We start from the raw sequence: 26,079 nt of genomic DNA, 5'->3' as shown, positions 1-26,079 counted from the left end.
ATGGCAGGTTTTTCCCTTCAATTAGTGCTCCTAAATAGTTACACCACCCCTTAGGTTGTCTAGTTGGTTAATATATTGTGCAGTGTTCAATACATTGCATGCTTAAAGCTTTGTTTTAATCGTTATTTCAAAAATCAGAACATAAGGCTAGCATATATTTGAACTCTTGAAGTTTAATGTTAATAATTAAATAGTGTACCCATTAAAAAAAATTAAGATGCAGGCATCTGTGATAGTTCTTTTTGAAGAAAAGCAAAATGTGAAATGGGTTCCAGCTTAATGCCAGGTTTGTTTGAAAACTTCTCCTAGTAGGAAAAAATCTATCATTTTTCCCTGAAGCAGAGAGAATTGGTATTGAGAGTCTAAGACTAGAAATGGAATTAGCGTAACGGAACTGAATGCACTTACTTCCAGTCCAGGGTCCTCTGACAGTCTTTCACTGTTTCTATAAATCTGCTATTTATTGGATGCAGCTTTCTTCCTAGGTATAGATCTTGAGGACTTTGGTCATCACAAAGATGACACGCTAGATTTTACCAAATGTTCTGAATACATCGTGCTGTTTAGGAAAATATATAAAGAGGGCTAAATCTGGTGGAAATATTTAAGGAATCTATAATTAAGAATGATAGGATTAAATTATTCTTGGACTAAAGAGCTGTGTACATAATCATGCAGGATTTCGGCCCAAGCAGAGGTACTTTCTTTCCGGAGCCTTAAGTGCTTGACGAAGTTTTGAAGGATCCAGCATGGGTTATTTCCAGCAGTCAGTTTCCTTTCTTATGAAAGATACCACATAAAGAACCATTGCAAAGCCGGAAGCAGCCCCACTGTGGCTCCTTACATAGTTAAAACCCTATTAGAGTAAAAGAATCAAGAGACTCCTATGGAAAAAATACCTATCTCTGTGCTCACTAGGGCCCTGCTGTGTACAGATTTACCCAATCGCTGCAGAGAAACAAGAGCCACAGAGAGCGTGTGATGGTGTGGGGGGTGGCGTTTGAGAGACACCCGATTTGTATTGTTCCTGCTGGAAAGCCCCTGATCTGAGACCAGCCCTGGCGGCCCTGAGCTGAGAAGGGCCTCCTTGTAGCTTTCATTCTTGCCAGGCCCTGAAGGACACCGGGGAGGCAGAAAGAGGCTGAATGAGAATTAGATGCTTAATTGGGGCCTGGAAAAGGGAAAGAAAAGCCAGACATGTGGAGCGTGATTGGAATCCAGCTCAGTGAAGCCAAATGCAGCAACACCTGGGGAGGCTTCGCGGTTGAGATCTTACATAAAGGAGTTGGAGCAGCCGTTCCGATTTCCAGGGAGGCAGCACCACAAACAAGAGGAGGCGAAGGGGGAGTGAGGTGGGTCAGGTGAAGAAGTAAGGAGCTGAGTCTCCCAGATCTTTTACCCACAGGAGATCGTTCTATGTATCCAAATGCCTGGCATGGGTGGAAACCGTTTGACACTGACTCCTCTAACCGGCTCCAAGTTCAGCGTCATTTCCTTGTTATCCACTATTTTTTCTTCACCCTCATCCTCCAGGCCTCCAGAGTTCCCTGTTCATACCATAGCACTTGGCATGTGGGTGATTAACGTTCTCAGTCTCTCTCTGCCTCAGCTACCTTGTGAAGTCCTCATTCATTTTGCATCTCACCACATGGTAGACACTGATATACTGGTGGATAAGTTTTGGGGGTCTTCTTCCCGAAGCTTGCAGTCCATGGGGTCTCAAAGGGTCAGACACGACTAAGTGACTGACACTTTCACTTTTCCCAAATGTTGGGTTTCATTAGAGTGGTTATTCTGACAATAACCACTGATGGATTTCTAAACCATTCTCAAAGTTGCTGTAAGGAGGCACATCATCTGGCTAAACATAAAAGAAGAAGGTGTATATGTGTGTGTGTGTGTGTGTGTGTGTGTCTATATGTGTGTATCTGGTATACATGATATGTATATATCATGCCCACAACCCGGTACCACCACAACCTTTCATTTCTTGCTAAAGACAGCTTCTGATTTTGATTAGGGCAGAATATTCCCAGTTAATACACAAAGAGGTGTGTTGCCATGGAAAGGGTATCTTGTAGAAACATGCAGATTTTCCACCAGTGTGATCCTGTCATTCATTTTTAAAAAATAATTTTTATTGGAGTATAGTTGATTTTCCCTGATAGCTCAGTTGGTAAAGAATCTACCTGCAATGCAGGAGACCCTGGTTCAATTCCTGGGTCAGGAAGATCCCCTGGAGAAGGGATAGGTTACCCTCTCCAGTATCCTTGGGCTTCCCTTGTGGTTCAGCTGGTAAAGAATCCGCCTGCAGTGTGGGCAGACCTGGGTTCAGTCCCTGGGCTGGGAAGATCCCCTGGAGAGGGGAAAGGCTACCCACTCCAGTATTCTGGCCTGGAGAACTCCATGGACTATACAATCCATGGGGTTGCAAAGAGTCAGACACGACTGAGTGACCTTCACTTTCACCTCACTTTCATAGTTGATTTAGATTTAGATTTCATAGTTGATTTACTTTCTGCTGTATCAGTTATACATATAGCCACTGTTTTAGGTTCTGCTCCCTTATAAGTCATTATAGAGTATTGAGTTCCTTGTGCTATATAGTAGGTCCTTATCAGTAATCTATTTTCTATATAGTAGTGTTTATATTGGAGAAGGCAATGGCACCCCACTCTAGTACTCTTGCCTGGAAAATCCCATGGATAGAGGAGCCTGGTAGGCTGCAGTCCATGGGGTCGCTGAGAGTCGGACACGACTGAGCGACTTCACTTTCACTTTTCACTTTCATGCATTGGAGAAGGAAATGGCAACCCACTCCAGTGTTCTTGCCTGGAGAATCCCAGGGATGGGGGAGCCTGGTGGGCTGCCGTCTGTGGGGTCGCACAGAGTTGGACACGACTGAAGCGACTTAGTAGTAGTAGTAGTAGTGTTTATATGTTAATCACAATCTCCCAATTTATTCCTTCTCCTGTACTTGGTAACCATAAGTTTGTTTTCTGCATCTGTGACTCTATTTCTGTTTTGTAAATAGGTTCATTTGTACCATTTTTTTTAGATTCCACATATAAGCAAGATCATATGATATTTGTCTTTCTCTGTCTGACTTATTTACTTAGTATGACAATCTCTAGATCCATCCATGTTGCTTCAATTGGCATTATTTTATTTTCTATGATTGAGCAATATGCTACAGTATATACATACAATATCTTTTTTAGTCGTTCATCTGCTGATGGACATTTAGGTTGCTTCCATATATTGACTATTGTGAATAGTGTTTCTGTGAACATTAGGGTTCGTGTATCATTTCAAACAATGGTTTTCTCTGGATCTATGCCCAGGAGTGGGATTACTGGATCATCTGGTAGCTCTGTTTTTAGTTCCCTAAGTAAGCTCCACACACTTCTTTGTAGTAGCTTAACCAATTTACATTCCCACCAATAGTGTAGGAGGGTTCCCTGTTCTCTACATCCTCTCCAGGATTTATTCTTAGTAGACTTTTAAATTTTTAATTGCAGGACAATTGCTTTACAATATTTTGTTGGTTTCTGCCATACATCCATATGAGTCAACCACGGATATGCATATGTCTCCTTCCTCTTGAGCCCACCTCCCACCTCCCACCCCATCCTACCTCTCCGTTGTCACACAGTCCTGGTTTGAGTTCCCTGCGTCATACAGCAAATCCCACTGTCTACCTGTTTTCCATATGGTAATGTATGTTTCCATGCTGCTTTCTCCATTCGTCCCTCCCTGCCCTTCCCCACTGTGTCTACAAGTCTGTTCTCTATGGCTGCATCTCCAATGCTGCCCTGCAAATAGGCTCATTAGTACCATCTTTCTAGATTCTATAGATTCCATATATATGCATTAATGTATGATATGTGTTTCTGACTTACTTCAGTCTATGTAATAGGCTCTAGGTTCACCACCCTCATTAGAACTGATTCATATGTGTTCCTTTTTATGGCTGAGTAGTGTTCCATTGTGGGTTTCAGTCTGTCTGCCCTCTGATGGAGAAGGATAAGAGGCTTATGGAAGCTCCCTGCTGGGAGAGACTGACAGAGGGAGAAACTGAGTCTTGTTCTGATGGGCAGGGCTGTGCTCAGTAAATCTTTAATGCAATTCTCTGTTGAAGGGCGGGACTGTCCTTATTATTTGACCTGAGGCCAAACTATGGTGAGGTAATGAAGATAATGGTGACCACTGGTCCACTGGAGGAGGGAACGGCAAACCACTTCAGTATTCTTGCCTTGAGAACCCCATGAACAGTATGAAAAGGCAAAAAGATAGGACACTGAAAGATGAACTTCCCAGGTCGATAGGTGCCCAATATGCTACTGGAGATCAGTGGAGAAATAACTCCAGAAAGAATGAAGAGACAGAGCCAAAGCAAAAACACCCAGTTTTGTGGATGTATGTGTCTGGTGATGGAAGTAAAGTCCAATGCTAAAGAGCAATATTGCATAGGAACCTGGAATGTTAGGTCCATGAATCAAGGCTAAGTGGAAGTGGTCAAACAGGAGATGGCAAGAGTGAACATCTACATTTTAGGAATCAGTGAACTAAAATGGACGAATTTAACTCAATTCATCATTATATCTACTACTGTGGGCAGCAATTCCTTAGAAGAAATGGAGTAGCCCTCATGGTCAACAGAGAGTCTTAAATGCAGTACTTGGATGCAATCTCAAAAATGACAGAATGATCTCTGTTCGTTTCCAAGGCAAACCATTCAATATCACGGTAATCCATGTCTATACCCCGACCAATAATGCTGAAGAAGCTGTAAGTTGAATGGTTCTATGAAGAGCTACAACAACTTCTAGAACTAGCAACCAAAAAAGATGTCGTTTTCATTATAGGGGACTAGAATACAAAAGTAGGAAGTCAAGAAATACTTGGAGTAATGGGCAAATTTGGCCTTGGAATACAGAATGAAGCAGGGCAAAGGCTAACAGAGTTTTGCCAAGAGAACTCACTGGTGAGAGCAAACACCCTCTTTCAACAACAGAAGAGAAGATTCTACATGGACATCACCAGATGGTCAATTTCGAAATCAGACTGATTGTATTCTTTGCAGCCAAAGATGGAGAAGCTCTATACAGTCAGCAAAAAACAAGACCAGGAGCTGACTGTGGCTCAGATCATGAACTCCTTATTGCCAAATTCAGACTTAAATTGAAGAAAGTAGGGAAAATCACTAGACCATTCAGGTATGACCTAAATCAAATCTCTTATGATCATTATCACAGTGAAAGTGACAAATAGATTTAAGGGATTAGATCGGATAGACAGAGTGCCTGAAGAACTATGGATGGAGGTTCATGACACTGTACAGAAGGCAGATATCAAGAGCATCCCCAAGAAAAAGAAATGCAGAAAGGCAAAATGGTTGTCTGAGGAGGCCTTACAAACAGCTATGAAAAGAAGAGAAGCTAAAGGCAAAGGAGAAAAGGAAAGATATACCCATTTGAATGCAGAGTTCCAAAGAATAGTAAGGAGAGGTAAGAAAGGCTTCCTCGGCGATCAATGCAAAGAAATAGAGGAAAACAATAGAATGGGGAAGACTGGAAATCTCTTCAAGAAAATTAGAGATACCAAGGGAACTTTTAATACAAAGATGGGCACAATAAAGGTTAGAAATGGTATGGACCTAACAGAAGATGTTAAGAAGAAGTGGGAAGAATACACAGAAGAACTATACAAAAAAACTTCATGACCCAGGTAACCACGATGGTGTGATCACTCACCTAGAGCCAGACATCCTGGAATGTGAAGTCAAGTGGGCCTTAGGAAGCATCACTACGAACACAGCTAGCGGAGGTGATGGAATTCCAGTTGAGCTATTTCAAATCCTAAAAGATGATGCTGTGAAAGTGCTGCACTCAATATGCCAGCAAATTTGGAGAACTCAGCAGTGGCCACAGGACTGGAAAAGGTCAGTTTTCATTCCAATCCCAAAGAAAGGCAATGCCAAATACTCAAACTACCACACAATTGCACTCATCTCACACGCTAGTAAAGTAATGCTCAAAATTCTCCAAGTCAGGCTCAAACAGTACGTGAACCATGAACTTCCAGATGGTCAAGCTGGATTTAGAAAAGGCAGAGGAACCAGAGAACAAATTGCCAACATTCACTGGATCATCAAAAAAGCAAGAGAGTTGCAGAAGAACATCTATTTCTGCTTTAATGACTATGCCAAAGCCTTTGACTATGTGGATCACAGCAAACTATGGAAAATTCTCAAAGAGATGGGAATACCAGACCACCTGACCTGTCTCCTGATAAATCTGTAGGCAGGTCAGGAAGCAACAGTTAGAACTGCACATGGAACAACAGACTGGTTCCAAATAGGAAAAGGAGTACGTCAAGGCTGTATATTGTCACCCTGCTTATTTAACTTCTATGCAGATTACATCTTGAGAAATGCTGGACTGAAAGAAGCACAAGCTGAAATCAAGATTGCCGGGAGAAATATCAATAACCTCAGATATGCAGATGACACTACCCTTATGGCAGAAAGTGAAGAAGAACTAAAAAGCCTCTTGATGAAAGGGAAAGAGGAGAGTGAAAAAGCTGGCTTAAAACTCAACATTCAGAAAACTAAGATCATGGTATCAGGTCCAATCACTTCATGGCAAATAGATAGGGAAACAGTGGAAACAATGAGAGACTTTATTTTTCTGGGCTCCAAAATCACTGCAGATGGTGACTGCGGCCATGAAATTAAAAGACTCTTGCTTCTTGGAAGAAAAGTTATGACCAACCTAGACAGCATATTAAAAAACAGAGACATTACTTTGCCAACAAAAGTCCATCTAGCCAAAGCTATGTTTTTTCCAGTGGTCATGTATGGATGTGAGAATTGGACTATAAAGAAGGCTGAGCACCGAAGAATTGATGCTTTTGAACTGTGGTGTTGGAGAAGACTCTTAGAGTCCCTTGGATAGCAAGGAGATCAACCAATCCATCCTAAAGGAATTCATTCCTGAATATTCATTGGAAGGACTGATGTTGAAGCTGAAACTTCAATACTTTGTCCACCTGATGCAAAGGACTGACTCATTTGAAAAGACCCTGATGTTGGGAAAGACTGAAGGTGGGAAGAGAAGGGGATGACAAAGGATGAGATGGTTGGATGGCATCACCAACTCAATGGACATGAGTCTGAGTAAACTCTGGGAGTTGATGATGAACAGGGAGGCCTGGTGTGCTGCAGTCCATGGGGTCATAAAGATTTGGACACGACTGAGCGACTGAACTGAACTGAACTGAAGTGTTCCATTGCATATATGTGCCACAGTTTCTTTTCCATTCAATGGACATCTAGGTTTTTTCCATGTCCTAACTATTGTAAATAGTGCTACAATGAACATTGGGGTACATGTGTCTTTTTCAATTATGGTTTTCTTAGGGTATATGCCCAGTAGTGGGACTGTTGGGTCATATGGTAGTTTTATTCCTAATTTCTTAAGGAATCTCCATACTGTCTTCCATAGCAGCTGTATCAATTTACAATCCCATTAACAGTGCAAGAGGGTTCCCTTTTCTCCATACCCTCTCCAGCATTTATTGTTTGTAGATTTTTTGATGATGACTGTTTTGATTGGTGTGAGGTGATATCTCATTGTAGTTTTTTTTTCCCTTGTCCTTTAAATCTATTTTATTTTTAAATTTGTTTATGTTAATTGGAGGATAATTATAATATTGTGATGGTTTTTCCCATACATCAATATGATCGGCCATAGATACAGGTAGGTATGCATGTGTCCCATCCATCCTGACACCCTCCCTCCTCCCTCTACACCCTATCCCTCTAGGTTGTTCAGAGCACCAGTTTGGGTGCTCTGCTTCATGCATCAAACTCACACTGGTTATCTAGTTTACATATGGTAATGTATATGTTTCAATGCTATTCTCTCAAATCATCCCACCTTCTTCTTCTCCTATTGAGTCCAAAAGTCTGTGTCTCCTTTGCTGCCCTGTATGTAGGATAATTAGTACCATCTTTCTAGATTCTGTATATATGCATTAATATTCAGTATTTGTCTTTCTCTTTCTGACTTACTTCACTCTATATAGGCTCTCGATTCATCCACCTCATTATAACGGACTCAAATGCATTCCTTTTTATAGCTGAGTGATATTCCATTGTGTATATGTACCACATCTTTCTTATCCACTCATCTGCCCATGGGCATCTAGCTTGCTTCCACGTCCTAGCCATCGTAACTAGTGCTGCACTGAACGTTGGGGTACATGTAGTTTTTATATGCATTTCTCTAGCAATGAGTGATGTTGAGCATCTTTTCATGTGTTTATTTAGCCATCTGTATGTCTTCTTTTTTTTATTTTATTTTATTTTTAAACTTTACATAACTGTATTAGTTTTGCCAAATATCAAAATGAATCCACCACAGGTATACATGTGTTCCCCATCCTGAACCCTCCTCCCTCCTCCCTCCCCATTCCATCCCTCTGGGTCATCCCAGTGCACCAGCCCCAAGCATCCAGTATCGTGCATCAAACCTGGACTGGCAACTCGTTTCATACATGATATTTTACATGTTTCAATGCCATTCTCCCAAATCTTCCCACCCTCTCCCTCTCTCACAGAGTCCATAAGACTGTTCTATTCATCAGTGTCTCTTTTGCTGTCTCGTACACAGGGTTATTGTTACCATCTTTCTAAATTCCATATATATGCGTTAGTATACTGTATTGGTGTTTTTCTTTCTGGCTTACTTCACTCTGTATAATAGGCTCCAGTTTCATCCACCTCATTAGAATTGATTCAAATGTACTCTTTTTAATGGCTGAATAATACTCCATTGTGTATATGTACCACTGCTTTCTTATCCATTCATCTGCTGATGGACATCTAGGTTGCTTCCATGTCCTGGCTATTATAAACAGTGCTGCGATGAACATTGGGGTACACGTGTCTCTTTCCCTTCTGGTTTCCTCAGTGTGTATGCCCAGCAGTGGGATTGCTGGGTCATAAGGCAGGTCTATTTCCAGCTTTTTAAGGAATCTCCACACTGTTCTCCATAGTGGCTATACTAGTTTGCATTCCCACCAACAGTGTAAGAGGGTTCCCTTTTCTCCACACCCTCTCCAGCATTTATTACTTGTAGACTTTTGGATCGCAGCCATTCTGACTGGTGTGAAATGGTACCTCATTGTGGTTTTGATTTGCATTTCTCTGATAATGAGTGATGTTGAGCATCTTTTCATGTGTTTGTTAGCCATCTGTATGTCTTCCTGGGAGAAATGTCTGTTTAGATCTTCTGCCCACATTTTTATTGGGTTGTTTGTTTTCCTTGTATTGAGTTGCATGAGCTGCTTGTATATTTTGGAAACTAGTCCTTCGTCACTTGCTTCATTTACTATTATTTTCGTCCCTTCTGGGGGTTGTCTTTTCACCTTGAGTATAGTTTCCTTTGCTGTGCAAAAGCTTTTAAGTGTAGTTGCATCCCATTTGTTTCTTTCTGTTTCCATTACTCTAGGAGGTGGGTCATAGACGATCTTGCTGTGATTTATGTCAGTGTTCTGCTTATGTTTTCCCCTAAGAGTTTTGTAGTTTCTGGTCTGACATTTAGGTCTTTAACCCATTTTGAATTTATTTTTGTGTATGGTGTTAGAGAATGTTCTAATTTCATTCTTTTACATGTAGTTGTTTAGTTTTCCAAGCACTGCTTATTGAAGATATTCTCTTTTTTTCCATTGTATATCCTTGCCTCCTGTGTCATAGATGGGGTAACTATTGGGGCCTGGGTTTAATTCTGGACTTTCTATCTTGTTCCATTGATCTGTATTTCTGTTTTTGTGCCAGTACCATAATGTTTTGATTACTATAGCTTTGTAATATAGCCTGAAGTCAGGGAAGCCTGATTCCTCCAGCTCCATTGATTCCTTTGGCTATTAGGGGTCTTCTGTGTTTTCGTGCAAGTTGTAAAATTTTTGGTTCTAATTCTGTGAAATCCACTGGTAATTGGATAGGGATTGCATTGAATCTGTAGATTACATTGGGTAGTATAGTCATTTTGGCAATATTGATCCTTCCAATCCAAGAACATGGTATATCTCTTCACCTGTTCATGTCATCTTTGATCTTTTTCATGTGTATCTTATAGTTTTCTGAGTACAGGTTTTTTACCTCCTTAGGTAAGTTTATTCCTAGGTACATTAGTCTTTTTGATGTGATAGTAAATTGAATTGTTTCCTTAATTTCTCTGATTTTCCTTGTTAGTGTATAGGAAAGCAAGAGATTTCTGTGTATTAATTTTGTATCCTACAACTCCACTACATTCATTAAAGAAATCTAATAGTTTTCTGGTCACATCTTTAGGATTTTCAGTGTATAATATCAGGTCATCTGCAAACAGTGACAATTTTACTTCTTCTCCAATTCAGATTCCTTTTATTTCATTTTCTTCTCTGATTGTTGTGGCTAGGACTTCCAAAACTACATTGAGTAAAAGTGGCAAGAGTGGACATCCTTGTCTTGTTCCTAATCTTAGAGGAAATGCTTTCAGTTTTTCACTGTTGAGAATAGTCATTCATTATTTGGCTTTGGAGAGGGAGCCAAAGGCATGTGTCTACAAGTGATCCCACAGGTAGAGTGGTCAAGTAGCAGCTTTATGATTGGGGTTCTTTGGGAGAAAATAGGTTAAATGTGGTGTAGATGGTTTACAATCGTACCTTTGTTCCAAAGAAATGTGAACTAGTTATAAATTGAGTATATCTTACTGTCATTAAAAAAAAAAAACAACAGACTGGGAGTCTTAGACAACAGAAGTTTACTCCCTCACAATTCTGGAGACTGGGAAGTTCGAATCCAGGTGCTGAGCTGATTGGGTTTTGGCAGGAGCTCTCTTCCTGGCCTGTACATGGTCCCCCTTCTCACTGTGCCCTCATTCAGCAAAGGGAGAGACATGTCCCTCTTTTTATATGGCCATGATTCTGTGAGATTAGGGCCTCAGTATTATGACTTCATTTAACCTAAATTAGCTCCATAAAGGCCTGATTTCCAAATATAATCACATTACCAGTTGGGGCTTCAACATATGAATCTGGGGTAGGGGTCACAGATATTCAGTCCATAACATTGTCTGATCAGAGCTATTCTTTGATAAATATTCCCAAAACCTGCTATTGACAAAGGCTATGTATGTGAGACACCCAGAGTGAATACACTGTCCCACAAATCAAGAGTCTACATACCTGGTCTTGGGTTTAAGATGGTGATATGAAGTCAGACTTTAAATCTCACTCACCCAGACATAATGATATGAAAGCAGATAAGTATAACAAGCAAATGAATACAAACAAAAACAAATGAACCCAAAGAATGGGCTGGTAGCCACAGCAAAAAGAATGCATGAGCCTGGTGTTACCTCCAACCCTCCCCCTCGCTCTAGTAGACTGAAATAATCCTGAATAGGGTCTTACTAGCTACCATTTAGGGGCTTCCCAGGTGGTGCTAGTGGTAAAGAACGTACCTGCCAATGCAGGAAACACAAGAGACTCAGGTTCAATCCTTGGGTTGGGAAGATCCCCTGGAGGAGGAAACGACAGCCCACCCCAGTATTCCTGCCTGGGAAATCCCATGCACAGAGGAGCCTAGTGGGCTACAGTCCATAGGGCCACAAGAGTCAGACACTACTTCACCACCACCAGCAGCTACCATTTACTTGCCCGACTGGGAGAGAAGCAGCCCAGGGAAATTTCCACAAGTGCATGAAGCTAGCCATGAACACCTTCACTCCTCATTTCCCACAAGAGACAGGAAAACTCACTGTGATTCTCTATGTTAGTATCTCTTGCTGGGAGGAAAATGCTAAAGGAATGGCAGACCAATAACAAATGCCTGGTCTAATTGCTTGTATGAGAAATTTTTTAAAAGAGGAATTTCACCAAATAGAGAGTGAAAGAGAAAATAAGTCAAGATCTTTGGGGTAAGCAGGAAGCAGAGGAGGTGGTACTGGAGAGTCCCAGGTGAAACCCCCTTGAAGGAGGAGCCCCCTTCATTCCCTAAGGAGTCCCTGTAGGGTTTGCATTTGTTATGTGCCATCCATCCCCTGACACTAATGTTGCACTTCCCAGAAAGGTGGCCAGAAATAGACAGTCCTGAGGTTCAGAATCTGTCATGAGTAACAAAACTGGAAGTTACAAAAAGCAAAACAAAGACATATCCAACGGAGAGAAGGAATTTGCGGAGGCTGGATTCATGGCTTGCTGTGTGTCATTTGTTGTAGAAAGAGTGGGTAGTAATCTTTGTTATTAATAAATGCTGCATGGTTTTTTTGCTTCCCTTTACTTTGGATGAATTTTCCTAGGAGTGGTGTTTACCCTTTGTACCGTTAACACATTATCACAAAACACCTGGAAGCGAAACCTGCATGCTCCTCAAGCAGCTATGTAAATAGATAAGCCCACACCATTACTAAGGACTGGAACTTTTTTCTTGAGGCTAAATATATTTATTTTATGGCTCTTAGAACCATATCACTAAGAGGAGTCACATCACTGACTTTTATGATCATTTTAAATAATGTTGGTGCCTTGATTATAAAGAGCAGTTTGTGGGAAAGCATCATAACAACACAGCATATCACAGACTCAGCTTCTCTTTAAGTTCTGTCTTTTCACTGACACTCTGTTCTTCCTGCATAAGTTGGTCTCTGATCTCCTTCTGCTTAGTTGCACTTGGATTCTATACCTAGAAAGTGAACTTGGCACTCTAAGGTCTAATGGAGATCATCTCCCCTAACAACCCGTTGCTTGAAAAGAACATAAATTGATGTTTATGCACGTAGAATAATTGCTTCCTTCCATTTGAGCTTGGAAGTTAAATATACGTGACAAATGCCCTAAACTCTGTGACCAGTTTTATTCCATTTTAGGCAATAGACTTTAGCCTGTAAAGGGACTTCTAATCTGTATACATTAGCTCTGTGTTTCTCAAAATCTCGCACAAACACCATTTGTAGTCCGAAAACTGCAGTCTTTCTCAAGTGGAGCTCCAACCCAGGCCAAAACTCAGATTGGGACTTGAACCCAGGATCCCTGAGCAGGAGGGGACTCAAACCCATTGTCTTTTCATTGAAACTGTTCCCCTGGTGTCAGAACTTCCCAAAGCTCAGGTTCTTTAGTCTTGTCACAGAAAGAATTTAGCATGAGGCAAAGTGATAGGCAGAGAGTTTATTAGCATAGGGTGCTTATGAGAGATACAAGCAGGCAAGCAAGGCAGCACAGCCCTGAGAACAAAGAGGGCTACATTTTTATAATCAGAGAAAAAGTGGAGAGGCAGGGAGAAGACCGCCCTCTTCCTCATTTTTGGATAGATGTCAAGGTTTACAATCATTAGTTCCTCCTTTGACCCATATGGTCTAGCTGGGAGTGTCACGGGGCTATTAAAATCATATGTATATTAGCAAAAGGCTGGTGACATATACTAGTATGACAGTTCATCTCAGGTTTCAGTGTAATGTCCCCCTTCACCTAATTTCTTCCCCCTTTCACCTATACTCCTGTCTTGGCTACATGCAGAAATGCAACTCTTCAAGGACCATTAACAAGATTCAGACCGCATACCTGTTGTCCTGCATTTATCTATTTGAAGGCTGTGCCGGACCTTCATTGATCTTCACTGAGTGCAGGCATCCTCTGGCTGTGGGCAGCGGGCTCCTCGCTAGTCGTAGGGCACCAGCTTCTCACTGCAGTGGCTTCTCTTGTTGCAGAGCACGGGCTTTAAGGCACACAGGCATCAGCAGTTGTGGCACACGGGCTTGGTTGCCCCACGGTATGTGGGATGTTCCCAGACCAGGGATCAAACCTGTGTCCTCTGCACTGGCGGGCAGACTGCTAACCACTGGACCCCCAGGGAAGTCCTCTTGTGTGTTTAACTCAGGACTTGTGGCTGAGTGTGCCTGCTGCTTGAATGCACCTGGCCTTCCTTCAAGGTAGGGTAGATTGTTGCTAGGTTACCGGCTTCATTAGTTTACAAGAATTTCCCAAACTCCTTTCAAATTCCCTCTAGTGGGATTTTTAAACTAAACTATTTAACTATCCTACTTTATCCCTGTCAGTCCTGTAGATGCTTTTAGGTGATACCAAAGCTAACACATTATTATGTGTGAAAAAATTAGGCACAAATTAAGCTCACAGTTTTATAGCTGTAATTGCTATGGGACAAAATTAAGAAGCAATGTTAAGGCAGAGTCCATTAAAAACACATTATTAAGCATTGGGCTTCTCTGATAGCTCAGTTGGTAAAGAATCCACCTGCAATGCTGGAGACCCTGGTTCAATTCCTGGGTCAGGAAGATCCACTGGAGAAGGGATAGGCTACCCACTCCAGTATTCTTAGGCTTCCCTGGTGGCTCAGCTGGTAAAGAATTCACCAGCAGGGCAGGAGACCTAGGTTCGATCCCTGGGTTGGGAAGATACCCCGGAGAAGGGAAAGACCACCCACTCCAGTGTTCTAGCCTGGAGAATTCCGTGAACTGTATAGTTCATGGTGTCGCAAAGAGTCGAACACCACTGAGCGACTTTCACTTTTCACTTTATTAAACATTCTCACCACAGTCGTGCCTTCAATCTCAGAGGCTTAGAACACCAATCGTTCATTCTTTGGTTCACAGATATGACGATCAACCCCATCTAGTCTGGGCCAGGAAAGATGTCAGGCTGTGAACTGAGTTTCAGGTCTTATTCGCTCAGCTCTTCCCTGAAGCATGTTCTTTTTGGGGTAAAAGGCAGGAGCATAAGAGGGCAAACCCCAACAGAACAAGTACATTTCACAGACCTCTGTTTGACTCACTTTTGCTAATATCTCATTGGCTAAAGCAAATTCCATGACCAAGCCCAGTGTCAAAGAACAATGAAGTCAGCTCCCATAGGGGTGAAGATAGGAAGTAAGCCTTTCTAAATAATTATCTAATTCATTACATTAATAGTAAACTTGGAAATCCATTACATTAAGAGTAAGTTGGTACATAGATAATGGCAAAAGTCAGGATGGTTCAAGAATGCTTGCTTTGGTTCAACACCAATTTAATTCAATAGAATTGAATCCAGACAACTCTGCTTTCTGTAGCTATCATGATACCTAGGGAACTACACATTCTGAACAATAATTATTTGTACTTCTTTTTGTTGCATGGAGTTTATTGCCAACATAAATCTCAAAAGAAAAACTTGGAGAATCCTCTAATATCTCTCCATGTTTATGTATTTAAATATTTGGTTAACTGCATTCTATATGCATTTCAGCATCTTTTCTTTGTGGTAAAACTTGCTTCATTTATTATTTTTTATGTAATGCAACTGACCTACAAAAGGTTATCATAATCAAGGCTTTGAAGAGGACAGTTGAGGTTGGTAATTGAAAATGAACTGGTACTGACTGTCCCAGACTCTTTCTATTTCAGCATCTTTTATCTCCTGCTAGGAGCCCTGAAATGTACCTCTTGTTTGTGTTCCAAGCAGCAGCAATCAAAATGAGTGGAGGGACAGGCAAACTGAAATAAATAGGCTGTAGAGACCGTTTTTGTTTTGATCAGATTCTGTTGTCTGTGTGAAATGGAATCATTTCTCTGGGGCACTCAGATGCATTGCCCAGCAGGAGAGAAGCCCTTAGGATAATAACAGTTCCGCATACATGAGAGTAATAAGTATCTGTCATTCTTCTTTCCAAGTAACAGCACGCACACACACTTGCACACACATATGCACTCACACGTTCACATAAGCATGCCACTGCACACATGCATAGTCATATATTTGTACCACATGCACATGGATCATGTACACTCATGATAAATACATGAATAATGTCTACCAATCATGCCATTAGGATCTTCAAAAGCAGATCTAAGAGACCTCTGCTCAATGACATGGCAATATATAGAGCTACAACTATGATTTTTCTTCTCTCTCTGTCACAGATCTGAAACATGCCATGACATTTCATGCTAATCTGTGCCAATATGGTGGCATAACCTGAGAATTCTCCAATATATTTTAAAACAATGAGTTTGAAAAGACAAAACATAAGGCCAGCAACTTAAATATTTCCTGTCTGATTGGCCTTTTGGGTTTTGCTTTCTTCAACTTTTTTCCTCTCTCACCCAGCTCTTAGAAGTGTTTTGTATGCTCCTTTATTTTCATTGAGCATTATTCAATTGACTAGCATCCTGTTAGCTAGAAAGTTCTCTGTGATGTCAGAGAGGTTTCTCTGTAATAATATCATCAAGGTTATTACCATTAATAGTCATGACATTGAAAGAGATTCCCTGGAAGAATCAGCCACGGGTACTTCTAGATGCCATCACAGTGACCCCAAGGAGAAAGTCAAATAAATAATGTGTAAATAGTGTTAGGTCAATTAACATCCCTTCTATAGTAATCATATCTTATAAAATATAACAATTATGTTGTATTTTGAGACGTTCTGATGGTGTCCAAGGAGTCAGAGCATTTTGTAGTTATGTTTATAGTGAAAAGGCTGAGGCTTTTAAATACTGCGACGTTTGGTAAAAGGCATTCAAGAAAGTAAGTGACCAGGTAAGATAGCCTCTTTTTATGACACGTCTGTCTGTGTCTTGCTCATTTTCTATTGGGTTCCTTGTCTTTTATATTGTTGTATATATGAGTCCATTGTGAGTTATATATACATATGCGTGCGCACACACACACACACACGCACACATATGTACAAGGACTCTTGTGTTATATGTGTGTATATATATATGGCAAATTTCTTCTACTCTGGTTTATTTTACAGTCTTAATGCTGCATTTTGATAAACTAAAGCTGCTAATTTAAATGTTTTCCAGATTACTAGTCTTTTTCCTTATGGTTAATGTTTTATTTTTCCTGTGTAAGAAATTTTGCTTAATGATGTGAGGGTCTTTTTCCATGGTACCTTTCAAATGTAGTTCTATAACCTACCTAGAATTTTTATTTTTAGTATAGTGAAAATCCTTCAGTGTAAGTCTACTATTTTAACCCTGAAAATATTTCAAATTGAAGTCTAAAAGAAGATATTGTTAGTTATGAAATTTTACATTAATATTATTTTCTTCAAGCACTTTAAAGATATCATTACATTGTCTCTGGATTCCATGATTTTTATTGAGATGTCATATATAATTCCTATTATTGCTATTTTGAAGTGAATCCTTCTTTACTCACTAAATAATTTTATAGTTTTTCTTTAACCATGATTTTCTGCAGTTTTATAACAATTGACTTGAATGAGGTTTGCTTTGCATTAATTTTGTTTGGCGATCATAATAATTCTTTTCTGTATTTTTCATCTTTATCTTCTTTCATCTTTAATATTCTTTATATTTTCTTCTAAATTAGCTTTCAATTTATGAATTCTTTGTTCAGCTGTGTCTTATTACTGCCACATCTGCCTATTGAATTCTAAACTTCAATTATTATATATTTTTCAGTTCCAGAATTTACATATGACTTTTTTTTAATACAGTATTTAGTCCACTTATCTGATAAACTTCTTTGCCATGAGAATTCACCCTCTTGTCACTCAATTCTTAAACACATTAACCATATTTTAAAGTTGTATCTATGAGTAATATCTCTAAAATTTCTCTATATATTGTTTTATTGTCTTGGTTTTCAATGATCCATACTTGTTCTTCTGGAATGACTGGTATTTTTTATTGAATGCTAGACACTATGTGTGAAAAACTGTAGTGATGACTTGAGCCTCTGATGACTTTATCTTCTTCCAGAGAGGATTATGTTTGCTTCTTAAAGGCTGGTAGGATTGAGCAGAGCACTGAAGTCTAGTCAGAGATTAAGTTGACTGAAAGTTGGTCTTCAGATTTTTTTTAAGAACTGGTCTGTTTCAAGTTCATTGCCCCCAGAGTATGACCCTTCAGGGGAATCCCAAAGAAAACTTGAGGTACTTATCAGAGCACCTCTTCTTTGGTGGGCCCTGGCCTCCAAGTTTTGCCCCTCCCCCCAACCCCAAACTTCATTTAAAAACATTTGGAAGCTCTGTTAAACTTCTTTGTACAGGTGGAATGTCAAGTTCACCATTTTTCACCTCCTCAAGCTGCTTTAATGGCTCTCTAGTGCCTTAAAATAATTTCTCAAATCTGTTCAATGTCTCTATCTATTCTTGATTGGGAGTATTACCCTACATTATGATAGTTACTTTAGGCAGAAATCTTTTTCTTAGTGTAGTCTTAACTTGCATTTTTTTTCATTAGTATCAAAGTGAATCACATTTTCACATAACTGCAGGCCATTCTCATTTTTAATTAACTTCCTGTTAGATCTCTTGCTCCGTATTCTATCCAATTGTTAATATTTACCTCTATTTTTTAGAAGTACTTTATATATCAAAGATATAGACCCATTGTCTATGATAAAAGGTATAAATATTTTTCAATTTATACTTCTTTTTCAAAACATCTCTTATTGTAATTTTTCCCACCTCAAAGTCTGTGTTTATATAAAATCAAACATTCCATTTTTTTTTTCTTATTTCTTCTGTTTTGAGGGGTACTTAGTAAAGATTCCCTGCTCTCAGGCTTAGAAAAATATCCATCAGTGGTTTCTTCTGTAATTGTGTCTTTAAGGAATATGTTGATGAGCAGTTGAAACATTGTCTATTTTCTAGAATTGACAGTGAGAAAAAATATGATGTTAAGTCCAGTTGGAAGTTTCAAGTTTTGTTTTCACTTTCCCAACCTCATCCTCAGGAACTAGTGAAAAAAACTCATGGACACAATCACTTTAATGTTGTCCTTGTAGGGCTTGGCTTTCCAGGAGTCATTTTTTCTTATGTTATCCTATTCCTGACTTTTCTCATCTACTCTCATGCTATCAATGATATGACATTATTCTGTACTGAAAAGTAACAGTGTTAGGCACTCACTTGTATCTGACTCTGCAACCCCATGGACTGTAGCCCACCAGGCTCCTCTGTCCATGGGATTTCCCAGGCAAGAATATTGGAGTGGGTTGCCCTTCCTCCAGGGGATCTTCCCAAGCCAGAAATCGAAGACATCTCCCAAATTCCCACACGTCTGATTCTCAATTTTCTTCCTCAGCATTAGATGCAAAGCTTCTTTGGTATCTACATTTAAATGACCCTGCACTTCAGTCTTCAAATATAAAATGACTTTCTTCACTGTTAAGTACTGACCTTCCTACCTTCCATCTACCCAGGCTAAGATTAGTGACCTTACTTCTTGATTCTCAGCTTCAGTAAATCATTACCAAAAGTACAAGTGGAAGGTATCTGCCTTTGAAGAGATTATACACTGGATCTTTCCTAGCCTTGACGCTTCACTAACAGGAAGATCAGCTTGAACATACTCTGAACTCAATAAGTATTCATGTAATGAAACTCAATTTAATATTCTATTTTTAAGTACAGAAATACTAAAAAACTTTGAAATTATGGGTTTTTCCAGTACTTTATTTGTATTTTCAAATGCCCTGGCTCTTCAAGTTGTGAAAACATAATAGATATCTAAGAAGCAAGAGATTATTGTCCTTTTGACTATCTGTAAATTTTCTCACAAAAAGAAAAATGGATGTTAACTAGACTTATTACAGTGATCAATTTTCAATATGTACAAGTATCAGATCATGAAAAGCAAAAGAAAACCAGTGCCCTTACAACTACACATAAGTGTGTTATATAGCTTCAGCCACAGTGAATGGAGGACAAGCCTTATGAAGTTGTGTGAGTAGAGAAAAATTACAACAGAAATTAACTGAAGACTGGATTCTCGGTAGTCCAGAATGGCAGCATCCAAGGATGTCTTCTAGGGGAACAACTGAGACATTCATTTGTGTTTAAACAAACAAAAAAAAAACCTCACTGCCAGGAGAATGAATCTTTCAGCTTTCAGGCATGCCTAAGGCAAAATAGATTTTCTGTTTTTACTCTCTTCAAAGTTAAAGCCACATAAACTCACACACAAATTTCCCCAAATTCAAATTGTGGGTTGTGCTGATTAAACCAAGTTTCCCTGCTTTCATGTTACGTGCTTTCTAATTTGAGAAATCGTGCATGTATGTATGTGATTATTTCACAAATCAAAGAGAATTTAGACTAGGACAGCACTGAAGTATTCAAGCAACTCAGCCTACTATTTCCTCCTTTAGCCTCTTCTGCAAAAGAAATTCAATCCCAGGAGTATTTTTAAATGTAAGAGTGCAGTGGAGGATGACAGAACAATTGGCAGTCAGGACATTCCAATTCTCTATTAATCAAGGACTGTCGTCTTCTTCAGATCAAGGCGGAAACACACCGAGAGTTCCCGTGAAGAGCGAAGGCTCTGGTGACAGAGAGAGCTCCACCAGTCCTGATGGTAAGTTTCTGAGCTATTCGAGTCACCGAAACCGCAAACCTGGCGCATTTTCTCTGTGTAATCTAGGATTAAAGGAGCTGGTCTATGAATCAGCATGTTCAGTTTGAACAGGGTAAAGTTCAAAAACCGCTTTCTACTGGGAATTGGCAAAATTGACAGCCCTTTTTTTAAACAAATAGCAAAAAAAAAAAAAAAAAAAGCACGTGCCTCAGTTTACTCTTACTTCATGGCACCAAGGGAAGAGTGGGTCATGCCAAGGCTAGATTGAACTGAAGTCCAGCTGGTGAACTCTATGGAACTACTCAGCATTTAGAGGAGGCCTGGCTTGAATCTGGGCTATTCTTAAAATTTCATGACTCCACCTCACTGTATCACATCACATGGCTTGGCCAGAAACATAGTGAGTGTTTAAAAGCACTTTATCAATTTCCAAAAACCTTTCTTTGGTCATTGTCTCATTTTGAAGGCATCTAAAGACAGGAATATCACCTTGCCCCCGCACAATGACACTGGAAACCCTCTGAGAGATCATCATTTGCATTAGAAAAAACAGCTATTTAGGCGCATGTGATTTCTAAATATTCAATTCCATTTGCCCACAGAGCTTAGGAGAGCCAGAATTGTTGGTCAGTTTTCAAAATGTATATATAAAATCTTGCAGTTTGGGTTGATAATGACCTTGAGAAAATTTCAGCCACTGTTAGAAGTTACTTGGTAATTTTAAACAGTTTCCTATACTATGCATTCCACCCTGCTATAGGCATGCCCTCACCTTCGTTGACTCCCTTAATTATAAGCTCTTTTGCAACAACTGATTTTTAATTTAATTTTTTTTAATTATCCAATTTTAAGGGTTACTTTCCATTCATAGTTATTACAAAATATTGGCTGTATTCCCCATGTTCTACAAAACATCTTTGAACCTATCTTTGACTCAGTGCAAGCTGATTATTTTTTTGACCCTTCCCTGGAGGAGGGTGTGGCAGCCCACTCCAGCATTCTTATCTGGAGGATCCCACGGACAGAGAAGCCTGGCAGACTACAGTCCATAGGGCCGCAAAGAGTCGGACACGACTGAAGCGACTGAGCATGCACATGTGTTATCTAGGAAAATAATATTTTTAAACCCCAGATTTCATCCATTAAAAGTCACTCCAGGTTAGTCGTACTCAGCCGAGTAAAACCCTCCCAGCCAGGTTGTGGCACTATAAACATGATTTTTAACTGGGTCTCTAGTTAAAATCATGTTCTGAAAAATACCAAGGTCATGCAATTCTCACTAAATAAAAGGGGCATAAATGTGTTAAATACTAAGGTTCAGTCCTCACTATAGAGTTTACTGAGCACAAAGTCTCAGCTATAAAAAAACATAGTTAACATTGCTCATCAGATGCTTTTCCTATTAACACTTATTAATAGATTTTAGAACTAGGGACCCTTGAGTTGGAGGAAGGAACAGATAAGGAACACTCTCCTATATTTTATTCTGTACAGTCCACACTGAGATGGTCAACCTTACAATAACTCTGTGGGCCAGGATGGAAAGTGTACACATTGTTCATTTTTATGGGTACCCTTGCTGTATCTGGCCAGTTTACACCTGGGGTAAAGAGTGGGCTCACACATGGTGGGAAACCAAGGAGTGTTTGCAGCAGGAACAGAGAGACCTGCTTTTAAAACCTTCCTCCTTGAGAGTTGGGTGGGCTGCCAACCAGCCATTCCCTCTTTCAAGTCTCTTTGGAATGGGAAATCCAGCACCTGCCACTGTTTTACCTGAATCAGGTTTTTGTGTTCAAGAAAAAGAGATGTGGATGATTGATTTTGTTCAAACAAATGAAGATTACCCAAATGAGAACAAACAGGTTACACATCCAGAGCACGGGTGTCAGCTCTTATCGCTTACGTTTGGCCAACTCAAAGGCAGGAGGGAAGTGGGGAACTTCTATCTAACAAAAGGGAAGATTTCAAAGACCCTTGACAGGAGGTTGTTGGCAAGGGGAAGCCAGATGGGTTAACCAGAAGTGCCTGGTTGGTTTGAGAACATTTGGTTTTCCCCAGTTGGCCCTGTGTTGGGAGCATGGAGCAAACCACAGGGAAGCTGGCAGTCACTGACCAAGTTCTGAGCTGCTTACTGCAGAGTTTTGAAGTCAGAATTCCACTGCCAAATATGGTCTGGCCATTGTTCATCTGTATATTAAGTCTCTTGGTATATAATATGGGCTTTGATGCTTTAGCAATACCAATCTAATTAAACCTACTGGCCCTTGAAAATTTTCAGAGTGTCTGCTGTGCGTGTTCTGGGCTCCTTCTGGACAAAGACATTAATTATGTGTGCTATTTGTATGCAAATACTTACATAGACTAATACACACAGCAAAGTAAATGCACGTGTTCTATCATTGCTGTGTGATCTGGTTAGATGTTTTGCTTTTCCGTTTCATGGTGTCCACTGCACGCATTGGCAAGTTTTCAGGGCCGGTTTGGAATTTCAAAACTAAGAACCTGGCAAACCAAGCAGGCCTACTAGCATTGCTGTTTCAGAGGGAGCCACTCACCTCTCTGTGCATGATCTGGTTGGCTTTATTTTCCCTTTATTTTCTTAGACATGTATTAAAGCCTTTGCATTTACCTAAGGAGTGTAATACATACACACAAAATATCAACCCCCAAACCTGGTATGAAATGAAAACAGCTCCTACAGTTTAGAAAAGGGTAATTCTGCCCTCCCCATCCCCCGACCAGTAAAAATCTACAAGAGTGGTCCCCAAATCTTGAATGAATGAATGAAAACAAATTGAAAAGAGGTATAAGATAGGAAGTCTGAAATGTAGCGATTCACAGGCCATTGTAATATATTTAAGAGACTTGGGTTTAACAAACATTTAACCTTTTTGTTTTCCCTTCTGGTTACAGTTGACATGAATTGTCAGGTTGAGAGTGTAAATGACCCAACAGAGAGTCAGCAAGAAGATTAACTAAGGTAAGTTGCCTCCGTGGTGAGATTTCCAATTGATTAAATGGGCCAGCCATAGGAACTGTTTGTAAAAGGCATGTTGGATTTCCCTTAGTTCTATCAAGTCCCACAGCACGGCTCAGGCTAAGCTTTTAAAATCTTTATGCCAAATAACATATTATAAGGAGCTAGGATTAGCCCTAGAAGCTCACCATCTTTAAAAGAAAAAGATAAGCTACAGCATCTCCAGATTGTGCAGCACCCTGGTTTTCTGAGCTTTGACAAGAAAACAATTTTTCCATCTAGCTCACCCCCTGGCTTCCTGGAGTGAACAAATTATTGCAGCAACCCCAAGCTGATTCTGAAGTATTGCTTTTCCAGAAGCTACTTGCTGAGTTGTTTAGTATATCTGTTTTTAAGCATAACACTAAATCTTTGCCCTGGAGAACGTAAAAGGCATTTGAGCGTGTTTGGGCTGAGAGAAGCCTGCCTTATGTTTTGTCCTCTTACCCCACTATCCGTGGACCTTCGCATCCGTACAAAGGTTTGTTGAGTTGAATGAGCCCCAGGACACACCACAGGAAAATAAATGGGACCAGATGATGTTTAGGAGATTTTCTAGACCAACATTCTAAATCACTCAGCCAAGACTAAAGTGTATCTAGAATACTGAGTGGTCTGTTACCCATTTTTGTACCTTGAGGGCTGGTGAGAAGAATTAAAGGAAAGAAACCAGGTTTGCTATTCTGATTCCTGGCTTAAAATACTTAGCTGTGAAAAAATCATATGGGATAAGTGAACTGTGTGTTACCTGGAGCCACACACAGATGTGTTGACGTCCTTGCCTCTGTCAACTGAAGAAAAAAGACACAACCCAAAAGTTGAGAATTATGTCTCACTCAATGACTCTGTGGACTTCAAGCCCAGAGTAGCTCTGAAGGGCTGCTCCAAAGAGGTAAGGGAGCAACCAGGATTTATAGGAGTTTTGCAACAAAGATCAGGTAGCCACAATACCAAAAGATTACTGATAATTAAGGAAAACCAGATACCTCGAATTAATGAATTTAGTGCTTTTCTGTATATGGGAAGATGCAAGAGTCTGGGCTCATTAAAATCACTCCTTTGCTAAGCACCTAGCTATCTAGGGCCGCTATCCTGTTCTTCCCCACCTTCCCCTCGGTGCGCTGCTGGGGGAGGCTACAATGGCTGAGGGCTTGGCACGAGGCAGCCTGTCTGTCTCCACCCTGAGGGCTCACTGTGGAGTCACAGTGTATGGCAGGCAACATTTTTCCTTCACAGTGCTTCCCCTTGGTCAAAATCTGACCAGCCTTCGGAGACATTTCATGACCAATTTTGTGGCACAGTGCTCATTCCTAGACCAGACAGATATTCTGTTGATAGGTCACTCAATGTGTTATTTTTTTGGATTAGGTCCTGTTGATGATAATTGAAATTCTCTGGATTGCTTGCATTACTAGTCTATTATGATCCAGGAAATGTTTTCCCCTGTGGCTCTTCCCATATCTAGAGTTGCACTATTACAATTATTTTATGTAGAGTTATGTGTATATGGTGGATTAACTCAAGACTTTTAGCCATCACTGATTTTGTTGGACACCTGGTTACACACAGGGTAATACAAGAGGCAATCTTATAAATTAGACAATAGGCAATACAGCTAGTAACATTAATGAAGTCATAGTACAGCAGAGATAGATACAAAGCATAAACCATTTGGAAACAAAGGAGAACAAATTAAAACAATGATTAGTATAAATAGTTGTAATCTGGTTGCAGTAAATCATCAAGTCCACAGAAGATCTAACTGGAGAAGCCAAACCCTAGAACGATCAGGTAGAGAGAAAAAGATGTTTCATGTTCGTTTACAGAAGTGTACTTTGTCAACTTGTTGAGGGCCATAGCATAAAAGCATGTTTTGTTTTGTTTTTTAAGAAAACAAAAATTAAGAGTATATTTCCCAAAAAGTCATAATATCACAAATTATATTTATCAGTTCATTAATTCCTGATGATCTGGGTGAAATCTTCAGGTTTTCCATTAGAGTTTTGTAACTTCTTACCCAGCTCAGTGATATGATCTAAAAGTGATCAGAAACTTCTATTTGTCAAAAATCCTTTCTATGAATTTTCTTGAAGACCTTCATTTTTATAGAAGCATCAAAGTAAAACAATGATTGGCTTTAAGTAGCAAGACTTAAAAAGGCTTGGTTAAAGATCAAATTATAATGCAATTGACAAGAAACTTGGATATTGCTGTGACATATAAGATTTTAAGATTAAAAACTAGAATTTATGATCAATATTATACCAGGGCATATCAGATTTTTAGGAATCCATATATATTTTAGGATATATGTATTAATGACATTTATCCACAAAATATAACCTAAGGTTCGTCTCTAATCAGGTGACAACGTTTCTCAAGTAATTTAACATACCATAAGCCTAATTAGTCTGATATTCTTCTCTGAGATGCCATAGGGGTCCTCTGAAGCCTTTTAAAGTTAGCTGGAGATGTTAATTAAAACTTGATAGGAAGTTTGTCAAAAATAACAAAAAAAGTTTTAAAACACTTGGTCAAATAGGACCACAGTGAACACGTAACCAAAGTTGACAAAAGATTTCAAAAGTAAAAACAGATCACTTAAAGGCACAGAAACTCACACAATCTGTTACTAATGCCACACTCCAAGAAAACTTTATCCTCCTAACAGAGAGAAAATGAAAC

General features: G+C 39.8%; 1 protein-coding gene across 3 annotated transcripts in view; it reads left to right on the top strand.

The window, feature by feature from the left end:
* The window catches only part of MACROD2 (mono-ADP ribosylhydrolase 2), a 2,318,987-nt gene that overhangs the window by 2,281,277 nt on the left and 11,631 nt on the right, over positions 1–26,079 (top strand). For all 3 annotated transcript variants that reach the window (XM_044928284.2, XM_025264700.3, XM_025264701.3), the window contains exons 17-18: positions 20,301–20,378; positions 23,292–23,358. In XM_044928284.2, the coding sequence (XP_044784219.2) occupies positions 20,301–20,378; positions 23,292–23,353 (140 nt within the window). In that variant the 3' untranslated portion in view covers positions 23,354–23,358. The remainder of the gene's footprint in view (positions 1–20,300; positions 20,379–23,291; positions 23,359–26,079) is intronic.

Source organism: Bubalus bubalis, chromosome 14 (assembly GCF_019923935.1).
Source record: "Bubalus bubalis isolate 160015118507 breed Murrah chromosome 14, NDDB_SH_1, whole genome shotgun sequence".
NCBI lineage: Eukaryota > Metazoa > Chordata > Mammalia > Artiodactyla > Bovidae > Bubalus > Bubalus bubalis.
Note: the sequence above shows the minus strand (reverse complement) of the source record. Positions and strands in the feature narration are given on the sequence as shown.